This window comes from Pygocentrus nattereri, chromosome 4 (assembly GCF_015220715.1).
Source record: "Pygocentrus nattereri isolate fPygNat1 chromosome 4, fPygNat1.pri, whole genome shotgun sequence".
Classification (NCBI taxonomy): Eukaryota; Metazoa; Chordata; class Actinopteri; order Characiformes; family Serrasalmidae; genus Pygocentrus; species Pygocentrus nattereri.
In genome coordinates this window covers 14,363,567-14,382,099 of record NC_051214.1, presented here as the reverse complement: position 1 = coordinate 14,382,099, position 18,533 = coordinate 14,363,567, and the positions used below count along the sequence as shown (strand labels likewise).

The window sequence follows — 18,533 nt, the reverse complement described above, 5'->3', positions numbered from 1 at the left end:
CACAGACACACACACACACACACACACACACACACACACACACACACACACACACACACAGAGGAAGGTTTAATAATCTTCCTATCAGTACAATGTTGAATATTCTCATCCCAGTCTGTACTGAATGGACGGAAACTGAGAATCACACAGAGGACCCCATCCCATCCACACATACACAAGTAGTAAAGCTTCTTTACTCCTAATTACAGTGTTGTCCAGCTAATGTTCAGCACTTGCTTAGATGAGGGGACACTGATGGCTCATTACTGTAATCTCTTGTGGGACAAGCACAGAGCAAACTAGCGAATTGTTTATTAGTGTCAGACACAATTCAAGCAACATTAAATAACAACTCTAAGGAGGAGGAACTGTGCTAAGCATAGACATACACAGTGACATAAATAGTGACATAAATCCAGTCTGAAATACATCATGAACGTGTCACTTCCTTCTCTGTTGACATGACAAAAAATGTTAGGGCTGCACAAAATAGATTAAACATCATTCTGGGATTATAATATGCCTTGTATATTATAATATGCAACATGTTACAACCATATATGTGAATTATATGTCAGAATAGATCAGGATGCTCACAATACAAGAAAACATTTAGTCCTGGTTTCTCTGACATGGATCAAACCTCGAGACTACGCTACACTGGCAATGGTGTTTCACCATTAAAATTCTTTTAAATCAAGGCATAATCTGTGTCTGGAAAACTGACATTCGATAATTTATTTGGGGGTTTGATGTGCATTGAAAGGCTTAGTGGTATTACTATTGCAAAGGCCAGTACTGCAATGATTTATTGTTAACTATACACACACACACACACACACACACACACACACACACTATACAGACAAAAGCATTGGGGCATACCTCCTAATTACTGAAATCAGGTGTTTCAGCCACACCCATTGTTAACAGGTGACTAAAATTAAGCACACAGCCTTGCAGTCTTGATAGACTAGCAGTAAAATGGGTCGTACTGATTATCTTAATGACTTAAGGACGCCAGCTCTGCCACAAGTCAGTTTTGTAAAATTTTTTTCCTGCTAGATCTGCCCCTGTCTACTATAAGTGTGAGTATTGTGAAATGGAAGCACCAAGAAACAACAACAGCTAAGTCATGAAGCGGTTGTCAACGGAAACTTACAGAGTGGGGCTGGCAAATGCTGAAGCGCACAGTGCCTATTCTCTGTTGAATCATTCACTAACGAGTTCCAGATTGCCTTTTGAAGCAACATCAGCAAAAGAACTGTGCATCAGGAGTTTCACAAAATGGGGTTTTCATGGCCGTAGCTATACACAAGCCTAAGATCAAATCGCATGCCGCAACTGGACTCTGGAGCAGTGGAACCGCATTCTGTGACGTAACAAATCACACATGCCTATCTGCCAGTCTGATGGACAGGTCTAGGTTTGGTGAATGCCAGGAGAACATTACCTGCTTGAAGTCATTGCGCCAAGTGTAAATTTTGATGGAGGAGGGATAATGCTATGGAGTTGTTTTACAGGGATTAGCCTAGGCCCCTTAGTTCCAGCGAAGGGGAATTTTAATGCTTCAGCATAAGACATTTAGGACAATTGTAAGCTTCCAACTTTGGAGGGACAGTTTGGGGTAGGCCCTTTTCTGTTCCAGCATGACTGAGCCACAGTGCACAAAGCAAGGTCCATAAATACATGGTTGGCTGGCCCTCACAGAGCCCTGACCTCAACCCCCATGAAACACCAATGCGATGAGCTAGAACAGAGATTGTGAGCAAGGTCCTCTCACCCAGCACCAGTGTCTAAACTCACAAATGCTCTTCTGGATGAATGGGCAAAAATTCCTGCAGACACACCCTAAAATCTTGTAAAAAGCTTCCCAGAAGAGTGGAAGCTGTGATAGCTGCAAAGGGGGGAACCAATGCCTATGCATTTAGGATGGAATTTCATGAAGTGTAAAATTTCCAGCTTTGATAATTCCAGGTTTTATTTTTATTCTCTGCCTTTTTACACTTCATTATGCAAATGGATTATCTTATATCTAACCTGAATGACATATATCCTGAAAAAAAAAAACTCTGAAAATAAATGAAGTGTGTGTGTGTGTGTGTTTGTGTGTGTGCATGCATGTGCATATGAGAGAGACTGCAAAACATGAACAGCTGTGTAGCAGCACTTTCCTGTCAGTCATGATTAGCTAATAAATAACAGGAGATGCTAGTTCTGTAGGGTGCATGTGTGTATTTGTGTGTGTGTGTCTCAGTACTAATTGACCTCCATCATCTCTGATGGGTTAACTATGCTAATCCAGTTATACACTAACCACATCCCAAAGTGTCTGCCTTTCTCTACATGCAACTCAATTACATGTCCTGGCAGGAAAGCAGTAAAGAGGAACCACAGCTGCAGGTATGCTAATAAGTGCCTAACAGCATCTATTAGCATGTTTGCCTTATCTTATTAAAACAGGCTAAACCCAGCTTTAGGTAGGCATACAAGACGAAATATCAAATACCAAAGAGCCTTAGCACAAATGAATATCATTTCAGGCATCTTGGAGGGACTCTAACCCTTCAAACATTCTTGTGCAACAGGCCAGACATGTTGTCTCTTGCACTGAAGAACACATTTCCTTGTAACTATTTTGACCTTACCCCACTGAGAGGGTTCAGTATGGCCCCTGGGCAAGACGGTTTCATGTCTCTTATTAGTGTAATTGATTGCTTGTCATATCACATTTATTATAAAAGGCACACAACGGCATGCTGCTCAGAAGCCAAGTGTTTGATCTCCCGGCTAAAAAGACCTGCACTCTGCTTTTAATGATGGCCCTGGCGCTCAGAATTTGCCAGCATTCAAAAGGTCATTAGAGACCGGTCAAACACAATACTTCCGAACTTCAAAAAGTAATACAGCTTGGATCATTTTATTTTATTATCGAATTCATTAAAGTCCAACTATTGCTTTGTTAATCCTTCCCTCCTCCACTGCTTATGGATCTTCATGCCTACACACTCCACAAAAGTCTTTAACAGCCATTTAATTAAAAAGAAATTGTACTAGACTGATAGAAGCCCTATTGGATTCCTGTTTGGTCCAGATTAATTCCCAGTCTTGAACTTTTACAAAGTGACGTCACCCTATAAATGAGGACACTGAGGGACACAATAAAAGTAATTTCCAGTACACTGATGCACAGACAATGATACACAATAGCGTTTCAGAGCAAACAAATCAGGATCCATCAGCAAACAAATGCTTTGCACATGCTGTACTGTTTGTGTTATATTTAAATTGTACTTGTCTGGAGCTCAACAAAAACACACAGACTAATGCAACTAATATATGATACTCTATAATACCATCTCAATGGCAATTTTTCATACTCAATACACGTCACTTTACCTGGTTTGAATTCCTTGTCAATGCATGCCTCTTCTATGGAGGCACAGGAGGCCTTTTAGTATGCTAGAACAAATTCTGCTTCGTACTGAAATATCACAGTGTCATGACCCACTAGCAATTTCATATTGTCCAATACATCCTGCTTATTGGCCATCACTCCTCTGTGCTATCAGTAATGAACCGTAGCAGAACAGAATCTCATATCAAACCCTATAACACAAGCCAGCAGCAGAGGAGTAATATCAGCATCTGATATAGAAGCTGCTAATGTCAAGAGCGCTGACCTTTTCATTCCATTCTCCATCATATCTAAAATTTGGCCTTATGATTCGCTGAGCCCAGGATTTTTCTGCATAGGAAATTCTGAGAAACTAGGTAAGCACATGAACATGGCCTCTCTCTGTCCTAGTGTGTTTGTGCTTTTGGTGTACTTTGAAGGCCATATTATTCAATGTTTTGTCCTTAACTCTTCACACCCCTTCGTATAACGGGCATATATTATTACTGTTACATCAAGATGTCCCAGCACTGACTAATGTGCCCCCACACTGATTAGCTCTTACCGAAGTCCATTTATTCTACTTCTACTGCATGCTTTTAACGGCTTTTTCTTTTCTGTAAGTCTTGTATGAATAAACCCTTCATTCATGGCTCACTATATTTGACACAATACAAATCTCACCCATCAATTTTTCTGACTGAAACCTGGCACTGTGGTCTTCTTCTTTTGATAAATGTGTTTTTAGATGAGTGGGTAAATAGATTCAACATTTTTTAGGCCGTAGCCTGTTGGAATTCTTGTTTTTCCCAAAACTTCAAACTTCAAAAATCAAGCCTCAGACAGTTAACCATAATTGACAGGACAATTGATATGAATGTTAATAATCTATTAGTCTCTTGAGCTAGACTTCTGCCTCACAAAGTCTTGTATGTTTCATCCCTTAACATGGCAAAGAAACCACCTACTTTGAAAGGAAAGAGCCATTTGACTGACATGTAAAATGACAAATCGCAAACCCTAGTTTAGCATAAAAGGACCAGGCTATTTTCAAAATGGTGCTACAATGAAAACAAACCAACATGCAACAAAAAACCTGTGAGGATCTCTCACTTAAAATCTACTAAATGCGTCAAAGAAAACGCTTAAATAACTTTTTTTGATGCAATGCTGTGAACTTCACAAACGTTTTTTGTCAATTTGGCATCTATTTTGCTCCAATAAGCCCAGTTATGGCACAGCTTGCAAAGCTACCATCAAACTGACAAACCCATTGGACGGAAGCATGTATGAATAGCAGTGCGACTAGTCAATCATGATGGAACTGACAAAATCCTGATAGTTGTGGCCAGTACCACTGTGTGCAGACCATCTGAGGCTGAGACTAATGATCTATTGACTCTATATCCTTAATAAAAAACAGCCAATACTGATTAGATATTTATAGTCTTTATGAAATGATGACAGCCATAATTATTTGAGGAGTGTTTGTTCCCTGTGACCTAGTACAAAGAATACCAACACTAGACAGAAGAAATGGCCTAGACTGGTTGTCATTCCTTTTTTGCATAAATTCATAATTTCTATTCAGTTGCCTGTGACCTGCACAACTGCTGTCACCTGAACAGAAGGGAGTTTGAGTAGTCAGAAATATCCAGATATGTAAATGAATCTCATTACTACTGTCTATTTCTCCACTATAACAACACTACAAAAAAGCTCTCCAGACCATTTCAAACCAACCCCCCACCAATTTCTTTCATCATACCCTCCTCTCATTACCATGCCCTAATTATAATTACAGATTTTGTTTAGCTACTTCATGCATATTGAAGTGTGATTTTCCTGTGCAATGTAGAACAAGGTCACGACTGATGGCCCCAGCACTGACGGCCAGGGCAGAGAGAGGACAGTCGTTAGCGCAGCTCCACGCTATGCATACCCAGATATCAATTAACTCAATTAATATTCAACACTGGTCTTTCTGATTTAATTATATTTCCAGCCATCACAGACCAATTATGTTTCCTACATTTGCATCTGTTGCTGTTGATATAACTACGAAGCTCTCCAGCACTTCATAACACTTCAGACATGCTGGACAAGATTTGACAGTAAAGGTTAAGAGAGGTAATCTGTGAAAGTCCTGTGTGAATGTGGGTGTGTGCTCTGTGTGCTCATATGCAGAGGTTGTGATAAACAAGACATGTAAATGAGAATTGGCCTGTAGTGTAGAGTCCAGCTTTTAGCAGAGGTCATGGAGGTCATCAGGTTGAATAAGCACTGAAAATCTACAGTAACAGACACATTAGCAGGACAATTAAAGTAGAGTGAGATAACAGAGCCAAAGGCCTATACTGACCTAAATTCTAGCACACATATGGAAAAACGTTATGCCCATGGCTATGCTTGTGTGTGGCATGGGGGAGGGGATGTTCAGTGTGTGTGTTTGATGATTTAGTGGCATGATTCAGCAGACAGCAGGCTCCCATGTCCTGTGGCAGTCAAGTCTGTCATATTGGCCAGGCCTCCAATTTGACACACAAACACACACACACACACACACACACACACACACACACACACACACACACACACACACACACACACACACAGAGAGAGAGAGAGAGAGAGAAGGCAAATACACTTGATGCCTCCTATAAAAAAAGAAGTCTCCTATAAAAAAGATGAAAAGGTCCAAGGTGGAAAATAACTTTGTAAATTGATATCCCTGTGTTTGCTATAGTCACCATTCAGAACACCTGGATTTTATTTTAAGCTGAGTCTACAGACTCAAGCTCATCCCTGCCTGAAAGCTTTAGTATGCTGCATCGTTGCCACAGCAACTGCTCCCCTCAATTTCATCTGACCTCTCTTTCTGCAGACTGAAAAGAAGTGGTCTGAACATCAGCAGCATCATCATGCTCGCCCAAGATCACAGAGGCACTAGATGGATTTCTACACCAGACACACACACACACACACACACACACACACACACATACACACATACATATACCTTTTTCCACTGTGTGCCATTATAACTACACTGATCATTATATTGAATAAACACATTCAGAAAAAGTAAATTCTCCACTGCCCTGCAATAGAGTATAATAAATCATCAGAAAATTAATTCATTATACTGGAGGCCATTTTCTCGCCTTTTAGGATATTTATACAGACGTCACCATGGCAACATCCTTCGGAATTACCAAACAAAATACCTCACAAGAGGAGACAGAATTGTTATTCAAGGAAAAGGTCTGTGTGCTGGATGTAGTTTAAGTGAAGAACAGTCACTGTGTCATCTATTTTGTGTAACTTTCTATTAAGTCATTACTTCACGTGGCTATATAGGAACTAATCACAGGGCTTTGAGAACCTACAAAATAAAATGGTCAAAATAACATATACTACTGCTCAAAAACATATTAATAATATGTAATATATAATAATATAAAATCAATAATACAAAAAAGCTATTGTGTGTATATATATATATATATATATATATATATATATATATATATATATATATATATATATATATACATACATACAACCCCAATTCCAGTGAAGTTGGGACGTTGTGTAAAACATAAATACAAAGAGAATATGATGATTTGCAAATCCTTTTCAACCGATATTCCATTGAATACACTACAAAGACAAGATATTTAATGTTCAAACGGATAAACTTTATTGCTTTTTGCAAACATTCACTCATTTTGAATTTAATGCCTGCAACACGTTCCAAAGAAGTTGGGACAGGGGCATGTTTACCACTGTGTTACATCACCTCTCCTTTTAACAACACTCAATAAGCATTTGGGAACTGAGGACACTAATTGTTGGAGCTTTGTAGGTGGAATTCTTTCCCATTCTTGCTTGATGTACAACTTTAGTTGCTCAACAGTCCGGGGTCTCCATTTTGCGTTTCATAATGTGCCACACATTTTGAAAGGGAGACAGGTCTGGACTGCAGGCAGGCCAGTCTAGTACCCGCACTCTTTTACTATGAAGCCACGCTGTTGTAACACATGCAGAATTTGGCTTGGCATTGTCTTGCTGAAATAAGCAGGACGTCCCTGAAAAAGACACTGCTTGGATGGCAGCATATGTTGCTCCAAAACCTGTATGTACCTTTCAGCATTAATAGTGCCTTCTCAGATGTGCAAGTTACCCATGCGATGGGCACTAACACAGCCCCATACCATCAGAGATGCTGGCTTTTGAACTTTCTGCTGATAACAATCTGGACAGTCCTTTTCCAGAGGACACAACATCCATGATTTCCAAAAACAATTTGAAATGTGGACTCATCAGACCACAGGACACTTTTCCACTTTGCTTCAGATGAGCTCGGGCCCAGAGAAGCCGGCGGCGTTTCTGGGTGTTGGTGAATATGGCTTTCGCTTTGCATGGCAGAGTTTTAATTTGCACTTGTAGATGGAGCGACAAACTGTGTTCACTGACAATGGTTTTCTGAAGTGTTCCTGAGCCCATGTGGTAATATCCATTACAGAATGATGTCGGTTTTTAATGCAGTGCTGCCTAAGGGATCGAAGGTCACGGGCATTCAATGTTGGTTTTCTGCCTTGCCGCTTACTTGCATAGATTTCTCCAGATTCTCTGAATCTTTTGATGATATTATGGACTGTAGATGAAATGCACATTGAGAAACGTTGTTCTTAAACTGTTGGACTATTTGCTCACGCAGTTGTTCACAAAGTGGTGAACCTCGCCCCATCCTTGCTTGTGAATGACTGAGCCTTTCAGGGATGCTCCCTTTATACCCAATCATGACACTCACCTGTTTCCAATTAACCTGTTGTTAATGTTCCAAATGTTCCAAACAGGTGTTTTTTGAGCATTCCTCAACTTTCCCAGTCTTTTGTTGCCCCTGTCCCAACTTCTTTGGAACGTGTTGCAGGCATCAAATTCAAAATGAGTGAATATTTGCAAAAAACAATAAAGTTTATCCGTTTGAACATTAAATATCTTGTCTTTGTAGTGTATTCAATTGAATAAAGGTTGAAAAGGATTTGCAAATCATTGTATCAACTTCATTGGAATTGGAGTTGTATATATATATATATATATATATATATATATATATATATATATATATATATATATATATATATATATATATATATAGGGCATTTTGTAAGAAGGAAGACAGAAGATGCTTCAGATGTGTCCCGAATGATCACTGTAGACAACTGTAATAGCACTGTGATTGAAGTTAGAATATATGACATATACAATTTGGAAAGTGTTGAATACTCAATTGAATAATAAATAAATAAATAAATACATAAATGAATGAATTAATGAATGAATGAATGAATATGATTATCTATATGATATATGATTATCACACAATTCACCCTCACATAAGCTGCACTGTTGTCTATGTTTCACAAGAAATGGGGTTTGTCAGTAACACATGTATTATATGCCATTTAACAGAGATGAAGATAAAAGCTTCACACAGCTGTTATGAACTCTATATGTAGCTTTGCATTGCATAACATGACCACACATACATTAACATGACCCACTAACATTTTAGAATACACTCACACATACACTTGCACGGTGGGCTTTATGGGGATTTCATATTGATGTGTATAACTGTATTTCAGTACTGAGTTTTACATGGATCTCTGTTATTAGTTTAGCTCTATATTAGATTTTATACTGGCCTATGTATTACCGTGGCTTAATTTTAAAATTTACAGTGATCTATGTATTAGCATGCTGTAGCTAAATATTGGATTTTAATTTGACCTATCTATTACTATTGCTCAATGCTGTGTTTTACATTGGCCTGCAGATAGTTCAGTATTGGGTTTTACATTGACCTGCATCTTATTGTGGTTCATTACTGGGTTTTACATTGACCCATGTAGTACTGTAGCTCAGTACTGCTATTCCTGTACTTAAACCCAACCAATAACCTTAGTAAAACAAAGAAAACATTTTGTCAGCTCAAGTAAAAGCTGCGATTTTTGGAAATAAGCATTTTTCCTTATGGTGACATTTGGTCCCCTACCAGCTCAGTAAAACATTCCATTTTTCGGAATTAATGATTAGCATTAAGCAAAAAAGCATCACATTAGGCAAAAAAGCAAAACATCACCCGAGGTATTTGAAACAGACACCATACAGCATTGAAAGACTTATCAGGACTTTCACAATCCTATTTATGCACATCGCTTTAGAGATGTAGTAATCCATAATATCTCATTTGCTGTGTCATATGCTTTCCGGCAGTCATGCTGATTCTAATCTACAGCCTCTCAGGCTGTGGGAGAGAAGGGTACTGGGAATTAAACATACACTGTGAAAATTAAACCAAAATTCAATCAGCTGCAGAGTTAGCTCACTGACCACAGAGCAATATGAATGAGAATCGACAACTCCACAATGACAGGTGCAGGAGAGGTGTTGAGAAGGTGCAGAGACCAAACAGAAATAGATTAGAGAGAGCGAGAGACAGAGAGAGAGTGAGAACGAGAGCAAGAGAGAGAGTGTGTCCAGAGCAGCCTACTAACAGCTCTGGGATTTCTCGGGGGGAGAGAGTGAAAATGACATAATGAAAAGGTTGTGCAAAAATGAAATGAAATTGGAAATTGAATTTAAACTCCCACTTGCTTTTTCACTCTCCTTCTCACTCTTTCTGCTACTTCCCTTCCTTGCCACTATTTCTGTGCTGTCTGGATGATGATATCTTGCCTACCACAAATGTGTGAAAAGGAGTTGTGGTGTGGTGTGATGTGACTTCTGCTCAGACAGCATTTCCTTTAGCAAAAGGCTAATCTATAAGTTTCCAATAGCATCATTTTGTGTAACAACGGGGGGTCCAACTGAGGACAGCTCATTACCCTGCCCATCTATCTGTCTACAGCTGTGTCATGTGTTCTTCATAGTGATTACTGTTTTTCAGTCCATTAAAGGGCATATTTTCAAAGACTATGTGAATAAAATGCAAGGGCACAAAATGGCATAGACATATTTAAGGGCCATTTTTAACAGTTCCAGTGATCTGCCTTGTCATCATGGTTCTGAAGCGTTACATGAAATGACACAGTGCACATCAAGGGTATGTGTATACAATTTATGCCCAAAATATTGAAATGTGTGTCTGTGCATGCATCTGTTTGTGTGTGTGGTCAGTATGACTCTGAGATATGCTGAGTCAAGACTGATGTGTTTTTGTTGTGGTCTGCACTGATACAGAGAGGCTTTCACTGCCGTTCACATAACCAGTGTGTGGATGTGTGCTGCGTCCTGAAGCATTACAAGAATTTATTGTTCCCTAAAGAGCCCTCGTGGCATTACAGACAGGCCTCTGAGCAGACAAGCACTCCACGGACCTTTAGAGGATCTGTGCTACTCTTTATGGGGTATTCAGAGCTCTGCAATAAACAATAAATGCGGTCATCTATTTGTGGATAGACAGACCACTGGCATATAGAACAAATAAAGCACATGTTTAAAGAGTAAAAGCACCTTCTGAACAGATGCAAACCAAATGTTTTGATACTTAAATATTTTGACAGTTGAGCTCACTGATGATAATGAGGAGATTAAATTCAAATGGTCTCAGGTGAACACAGCTCATTTGACCTCATTTCCCCTCAGGAAACACTGAAACTACGCAGCACTTAAAAGCATCACATAACTTTTCCAATCATTATCAACTTAGCAGGCCTAAATGTTACAATCTATACATGTCATGGGGCATTAGCTTTTAATTGAACTTTTACTATGATAAAATTAAAGACTTATAAAAATAAAATTTGATGACATTTTTATCAAACTCTTAAAAACCTCCACTCAGTCTTCAGGCTATTCTAAAAATGATAATAAAAGGTGTCATTAACTTATGCCATCTATTATGCACAAAATATTCATGAACCATTGCTACAGTAAGAAGTGGCAGCACAGCTCAATGGTTCAATTGGCAAAAATAAATAAATATATAAATAAAAAATAAATAAATAAGCATTGTGAATCTTCTCTCAAAAACAATAATGACTGATTCTTTAAGACTTCTCAACAAAATCAGCTGGGAACGGAACTAGGTACTGCAGTTCTTTTCTCACATTTAACTCTACATTGCCACCTCATAAATCATTAAAACATGTTACAAACTACAGTGCACTACTGATTCTGCTTCAATATATGGCTAGTTTGCTTAAACATATTTTAAGTGCTTAGCTGTGTAAAGCACACACACATACACAAGAGTTAATTGAGAATTCTATAGAATTCAATAATTAAGATGTAAACAAAGTATTTCAGAGTGGTTTGATGTGAAAATGGTGCACTCTATAGAAAGTTACAGACTCAGAATTCTTTACAATGGTAGTTATAAGAACCAGGGGTTGCAAGGTCTACAACATGAAAACAGCTATTCTAAATGACCAGTGAATTTACATGTCTTCTGAGTTTTACAGAAAACATTTTATACATAATCATAATGCAATATAGTGGTAAAACTGGTGTTTTCCTTTGGGCGCTAATGTCCTGCATGTACCTCTCCACACAGACTGATTAAGTAAGCAAACAAGCAAGCACACAAATAAATAAATAAATACATAAATGATTTAGGCATAAAACAACGTCTCAGGCATTGGGCAATCTGCTGCCATTTCACATAACTTTTTCATGACCCTTAAGGCTACATCAAAAACATTTTGAACGTCTGCTTCCTATCACCTCTGCTGTGAATAGTTCTGACTCAGTAAGTCTACAGAACTGCTCATCTAACCACTCAGAATGACTTCATCATAATTCAATTATGCAGAACTTGTAAAACACTGAATTCCCCTTTAACGCTCATACAAAACATAGGCTAGCTCTTAAAAAGAATACCTACTTAGGAATAATAAAACACTTACTTGGGCAAAAACTGACTGGATATGTTATTATTATCATATTAGCCACCTTAACAAATTGTGTGTGGTCCTTTTTCTGAGTGCCTTTTTTAAAATCATTTGTGTGTTAGAAATAAAGCAGGTACTTTATGGTGGATAATGACAGTGAATGAACTGAAATAATTCACAAAATAATAGTCACAATGATCTGTATTTTTCTGGGGCACCAAGTTGAGTTTATCAAGACAGGCATGATTCCTTCAAGATGCCTGTTATTCATACACAAATTTCCACAGCAGTGTAATGGAGGAACACAGCTGCTGCAGATTCAGGGCCTTTCTTTCATACTGAGGTGATCCACCTTTACAGTTGGAGGTGATTGAAAGCGAAACAGTGACTGCGAGTCAACAGATAAAACGTGTAAAGTTATGATGTATGGTGGTACTGAAGCCTGCTAAGGTTCCTTTTCAGTTAAAATGCTGCCCATTAAGAGAGCTGCCTTTGAAGGGAGTGACTAGTTAGCCTCCAAAATGGAACACACTAGTTGCTTCAACATAAAAATTTGTTTTATGGTAAAGTTAATTTGGCCACAATGGCTCATAGGCTAATGGAAATGCACCCTATACCTCATGAACTTAAACCCATAACATAATTAATCAATGCTTACATATTGCAGAACTTCGCTGACTCACAGAGAGGGTTTCTGGAGCAAAGAGATGTGCATGTGTGTGTGTGTGTGTATGTATGTGTATATAGAAGGGTGTGGTGAGTGGTGTTTAAGGCTATGCACGCTGATCACAGACCAGGCTACTCCCTCTACACTGTTTCATCTAGATAATCCACATGGCGCCTTCACCAGCTCTCAAACCAAAACAATCAGAAATAATTAAAGTGTATGAACTGAGAATCATCATAAGCCAATTTCCCCTCTATAATTACAGTCAAACAAAGTGATGTCAGCGCTATGACCTCAGTCTGTTGATTGATCAGGTTGTCAGTGATTGAAATCACACTGTATATTATTTTAAAAGGTTCAGATCCATCTGCTATTTGTTGGTCATTTAGCTAAAGTTGCTGGATTTGTCCCAGTTAAGATCAGAATAATAAGCACTAACAATTATCTAATTAACTCTTCAGCAGTAACCCTGTAATGACACATCTCAACGTGCTGCTGAAGCGAGTTCAGAAATAGTAGGTGCACTTCAAGAAGACACTAAATTACACCTGAATCACACAAATATTTCTGCAAATTCAATCTGCTACTTAAGGATTCTGGCAAGAGCTATAAAGAGCCATGCCGAGAGTCATGCCATATTTTCTCTCCATGCAGCTTTTATGTAAGAGGTGGCAAGCTGTTGCTCACTTAAGACCTGCTCTCATGCAACAGACTGAATACCACTGACTGACTTAACTGTGCATATTTTTGAAAAAGTATGCTTCACCTAAACTAATCTTCAAGGATAGTAGAATTAGTATGGGTGCAATAATTAACAAAATACATAAGTCAATTCAGTTAGCTATGCATGTGTAAGTGGATATTCAGTTGGGAAACAATGCTTTACAATTTATGAACCCAGGAGCATACTGTATGAGAGTATGAAAGATTAGACCTAGATCACACCTAAGATTAAAGTAGGTACACCAGCAATTTAATTGATTACATCACTTTCACCCTTTTATGATGCAGCAAGGAGCTATACCAGATTTTTCCCATTCAATCCATCATCTCTCCCATTCAATCTCTCTCGCTCTCTCTCTCACATTGCCCTTTTCATGTCAGTGCCTAGTGCAGGGGTGCTCAGTCCTGGTCGTAGAGATCTTCCACCCTGGAAAATTCCAGTACAACACACCTGGCCGTAATATTCAGATTTCCTTGGAGGCCTTGATTACCTGGCTCAGGTGTGTTAGATTAAAGTTGGAGCTAAAGTCTGGTAGATGGGAGATCTCCAGGACCTAGGATCTAGTGTCTGTTCACATACAAGAAACACACTAGATCAGGGTTATCCAATCTTATCTGCAAACGGCCAGTGTTGCTCCAGGTTTTCATTCCAACAAAGCAGACCACATGATCAAATGCTTGCCGCTTGAGAGGAAATTATTACACTTGTAGATTCAGCTCATTTTTAGTGAAAACCTGCAGCCACACCAGCCCTGTGCAGACACGACTGGACACTCCTGGACTAAATGTAATGTGGCATCTGGGTAGTGTTTGTCTTCTACTTGATGAATGCTCATTTTTGGGAAAAATATAAAACCATATGTTAAGACATTGAGGCATCACCATATTTATTTTTTTCTGAAGTTTGCCAAGGTGGAAGATAAAAAAAGAAAAAAAAAAGTAATGCCTAAACCATGATTTATGTATACAATTTTTCTTCAACATTTCACATCCTGCACTAAATTAATTCCATTTAAACAGGCCTATTTATGCACTTTCATGTGATGATATCCCTGAAGCATGTATAAACTTAATGTAACAATTTACCATGATAACCATATATCGTCATATTGCTCATGCCTACTGTATTTTTACTGTTATTTTCCCTAATGTTGCTGCTGTGTCAATTATACTACACAAATTAATGCACTACTAACATTTATGTACTAAATAAATATATTACATTTATTTATGTAATATTTTTACATACAATCTATAATGGTAATTCATGGTTTGGGCACAATTGGTGTGTTTTTTTTGTTTTTTTTATTAATTCCCTACACAGTTTAAGATACGCTCTACCCCACCTGATCCAGTTCCTCAAGGCCTTGATAGTAAGCTGATGAGCAGGATCAAATGTGCTGAGGCAGGGAATATAGGGAATTAGTGAAACTGTGCATTGCTGTGGGTTCATAGGAACAGGTTTAAGAAAGACTGCACTAAACCGTACAGGGCAGGGTTACTCCATGAGATCATGTATGGTAGCTACTGTCCTACTGGACAGGTTCAACCTTTGGTTTGAATGAAAAATTCAGAGTTTCAGCCCAAAGTGACGGCTGTCCAATAGGAATGTCCCTGGCTTGTACTCCTATTGGATAGACTCGACTTCGGCTTCAAGTTATCTGGGTAACTAAAGCCTGGCTTTGTGAAACAGCCTGCTGGTCACGCAATCCTTCAGAAAGGGCAGATTAACAATCCCCCCAGAACCCTCCCCCGTTACCTTGTTTGAATAGGGTGGTCTGGCGAGGTTAATCCCATCTCTGACCAGCTTGTCCCTGATCATGATCTTCAGCTTCAGTTTGGGGAATATCACCAGCTCCTTGCGGTGGTGCCCCAGGGTCCGGTTCCTCGGCGCCCCCCCGCGGGCCGCGATGCTGCTGCTCTCCTCCGTCCACGACCTGGAGCCCCGCAGTCTGGACTCCAAGGCTGGGGCCGGGATCATGGGCTCCAAGGTAAAGTATAGTCCTGAGGCAGTCTCTCTATCCTCTTCCTTCAGCCGCCTCACCGCCTCGTGGATCCTCCTGCGGTGGTGCGGCGCGAACACGCCGATAGCGTCCAAGTCCGGCTCTCCGATCTGCTTACACACCTCCAGGTCGTCGTAGCCGTTGTCCACGAAAGCCTCGACATACTGACACAGCTGAAGCGTTTTCAGCCACTCGTACACGATGTTTGGCCCACTGCTCATCATTGTGGTGAGGCTAAATGCAGGCTTCTCCGCGCTGCGCTGTGAACTCGAGTCGGTCACTAAAGGCTAAGCACCTTCAGCTTTTACCTGCCCAGCCTACAGCTTCCCAGCTCCTCCGGGAACGGTTAGGCTAGTTAGCGCAGAGGAGGCTACTAGCTGTGTCAAAACTTGACTAAATATTAGGTCAAAAGGTGTCGAGCTCACCTTTTTTACTCCTCCTCTTCGACATCTCAGTCACCGCGGATACACCAATATTTAAGCGCTGCTGTAAAGAGACAACTTCCAAGTCCTTCGGTTTGTGTGGAGAACCAAAAGGTAAACAAAACGAGTGAATGAGAAATATCGACGAGAAAGAGCCACCGGTACCGCTTCGGTCACTAACCGTTCACTGACTGACTGACAACTCGGCGGCTGTGATTCGTGTCTCGCCTGAGGCGGATTAAACCGTTCAACTCCAACGAAATCCCATGGTAAACGGCCCGAGAGCTCACACGGACCGGGCTCACGTCTCAACGGGAACGCCTCCCTCGTCCTCGCCGCTACATTTCTCACTGACGAGACGTGGAAACCGCCGCCGGAGAATTGTCGACCACTCTGAACAGCGCCTGAAATGAAAACTGTCACAAGCCGGGAGCGAGTGTTTGCAAGAAAGAAGGAGGAAATTAAAACTCTCCTCCTTCCTCTGCCGTTGTCAGGACGCGTGGTTGCTAACTCTTGCCGCGCGTGGTCAGATCGTTTGGATTGGAGTGGAGCGCGCGCGCCGACAGCTCTGCGGCTCGCGTCGTTTTTTTGTATTTATTTTTATTGCCTTGTGCCTTCTCATGGAACGACCGTTTAAACAGGCGCGGTGCACGCGCGACACTACCGGCGTGTTAATTCTTAAAAGCCCCGGAGCTTCACACCCTCGACAGCCGCTCCGCGTTTTTTTATTTTTTATTTTACTTTTTGCACACAGACCAACACACAGAGTGCGGCAGCGAATCGGGACTAAACACACAGACGAAGGGTGCTGTGCCTGTTTCCCTGCTCGGCGTTACACCTTCCACGCTCCCCTCCTCTCCGGCTCTCTGTCATTGACGTTTGTGCCGCACGCGCTCACCGCGCCCCCCTGCGTTTCACAACCGCTCGAGCACGTGTTTGAAGAGTGTGGGGCTTTAACTGTGCGCCTGTTCTGGTGTTATTCATTCTTTTAGGACGGCGTTTCACAAAATAACACTCCTCAGTAATTTGCATAACTTAAAGGGCAATTCCATCGATTTCCAAAATGTCTGCATAATTAGGTGATTGAGACAAAAACAGACTCATTCAGGGTGGTTTGATATGAAATGCTTCATTTGTAGAGGAGCTATAGGCTCAGGTTTCTGTAAAGTGGTGGTGATGGAAACCAGGGGTCACCATGTCTACAACAAAAAACACAGCCAGTTTATTTACTATTCAAAACCACCAATGAACCTACACGTCCTCTGAATTCTTTGTGTAATGTTGACGACGGTAAAACAGTCACCTCAAAAATAAGTATTATGCTATTTTGCCTTACGACGCTCTTCGTGTATCCCACGAATAGATAAAATACGTTTTTTAACATTTGTTTTAGGCCAAAACAACACAAAGCTACCATAGATTAATGTCCCAGACACCGGGCTGTCCATTCAAAACTATTTCAGGTAACAGCTTTTTGTGAGAGAGCTTTTCGAGGCATTAAACACTGCAGACGTCGGGAACTAAACAAAGTACCGCCTGGCTGAGGCAACACCCTCAGCGCGACTCATCTCGCACAGATTCATGGTCTCCACACTTTCAAAGATATCCCCCAGTACAGGAATAGAAAGGGACGGACCATAAGCCCATTCATCTAATGATGCTAACTGAAAACACATGCATCCACAGTGCTGGACATCAGTTTATTGTGTCAGGCTTGAAGACGGCGTGGTCTGACTGGCGAAGAAGTAATATTTCAACAGCGATGTGGGTTTAGTTCTTTGTCAACTGCAGTACTTGTATGTGCAGGTATCGGATATCATCACATTCCTTTGCTTACGTCGCCTCCTAGTGGACACTGTTGATACTACACGATGTTCAGAGTTCGATCATGTCTTCACTCAGGTTAACGACAGTTCAGGATCATCTTTGACGTCATAATCATTATTATGCAACAATGGTACATGTAGGTGCTCTATGACAGGAAACCCCGGTGATGTAATGCAGTTGAAATCTGTCCTGTGAGCTGCCGGTTTTCCACTGATGCAAACGGGAACGAACAAAATTTACGGTTCAAGTTTTAAATTACTTTTCAGTTGTTCGACACTGCAGGAACGGTCATAATAACGTCATTTAAAAATACACTTTGTGTTTTTGGTCATTTTATGCCACTAAAGCGTCTAATTTGGCTAGTTGGCTACACTGCTTACTCTGTAGTTAACTTATTATGTGATATTAATTATACATTTATGCATATTACATTTTACAATTATACATTTCTCTGTAGTGTGAAAATATCAGCAAAAACATTTAAGGAGGCTAGCATACATGCTAAAATGTGCTAATGTACTAACCAAGCAAAACCTAAAAATAAGTTTAGCCTTGAATTCTAAACCCATCCCTGAAAAGTCCTGATTGTTG

At 40.2% G+C, this 18,533-nt stretch overlaps 1 protein-coding gene across 5 annotated transcripts in view; it reads right to left on the bottom strand.

Annotated features, from left to right (window-relative positions):
* Window positions 1–17,025, bottom strand: part of sash1a (SAM and SH3 domain containing 1a) — a 359,575-nt gene extending 342,550 nt beyond the window's left edge. For 2 of the 5 annotated variants that reach the window (XM_037537753.1, XM_037537754.1), the window contains exon 1: window positions 15,450–17,025. In XM_037537753.1, the coding sequence (XP_037393650.1) occupies window positions 15,450–15,917 (468 nt within the window). In that variant the 5' untranslated portion in view covers window positions 15,918–17,025. The remainder of the gene's footprint in view (window positions 1–15,449) is intronic. The other 3 variants (XM_037537755.1, XM_017712998.2, XM_017712997.2) reach the window with 3 other exon arrangements.
* Window positions 17,026–18,533: the final 1,508 nt, after the last annotated feature.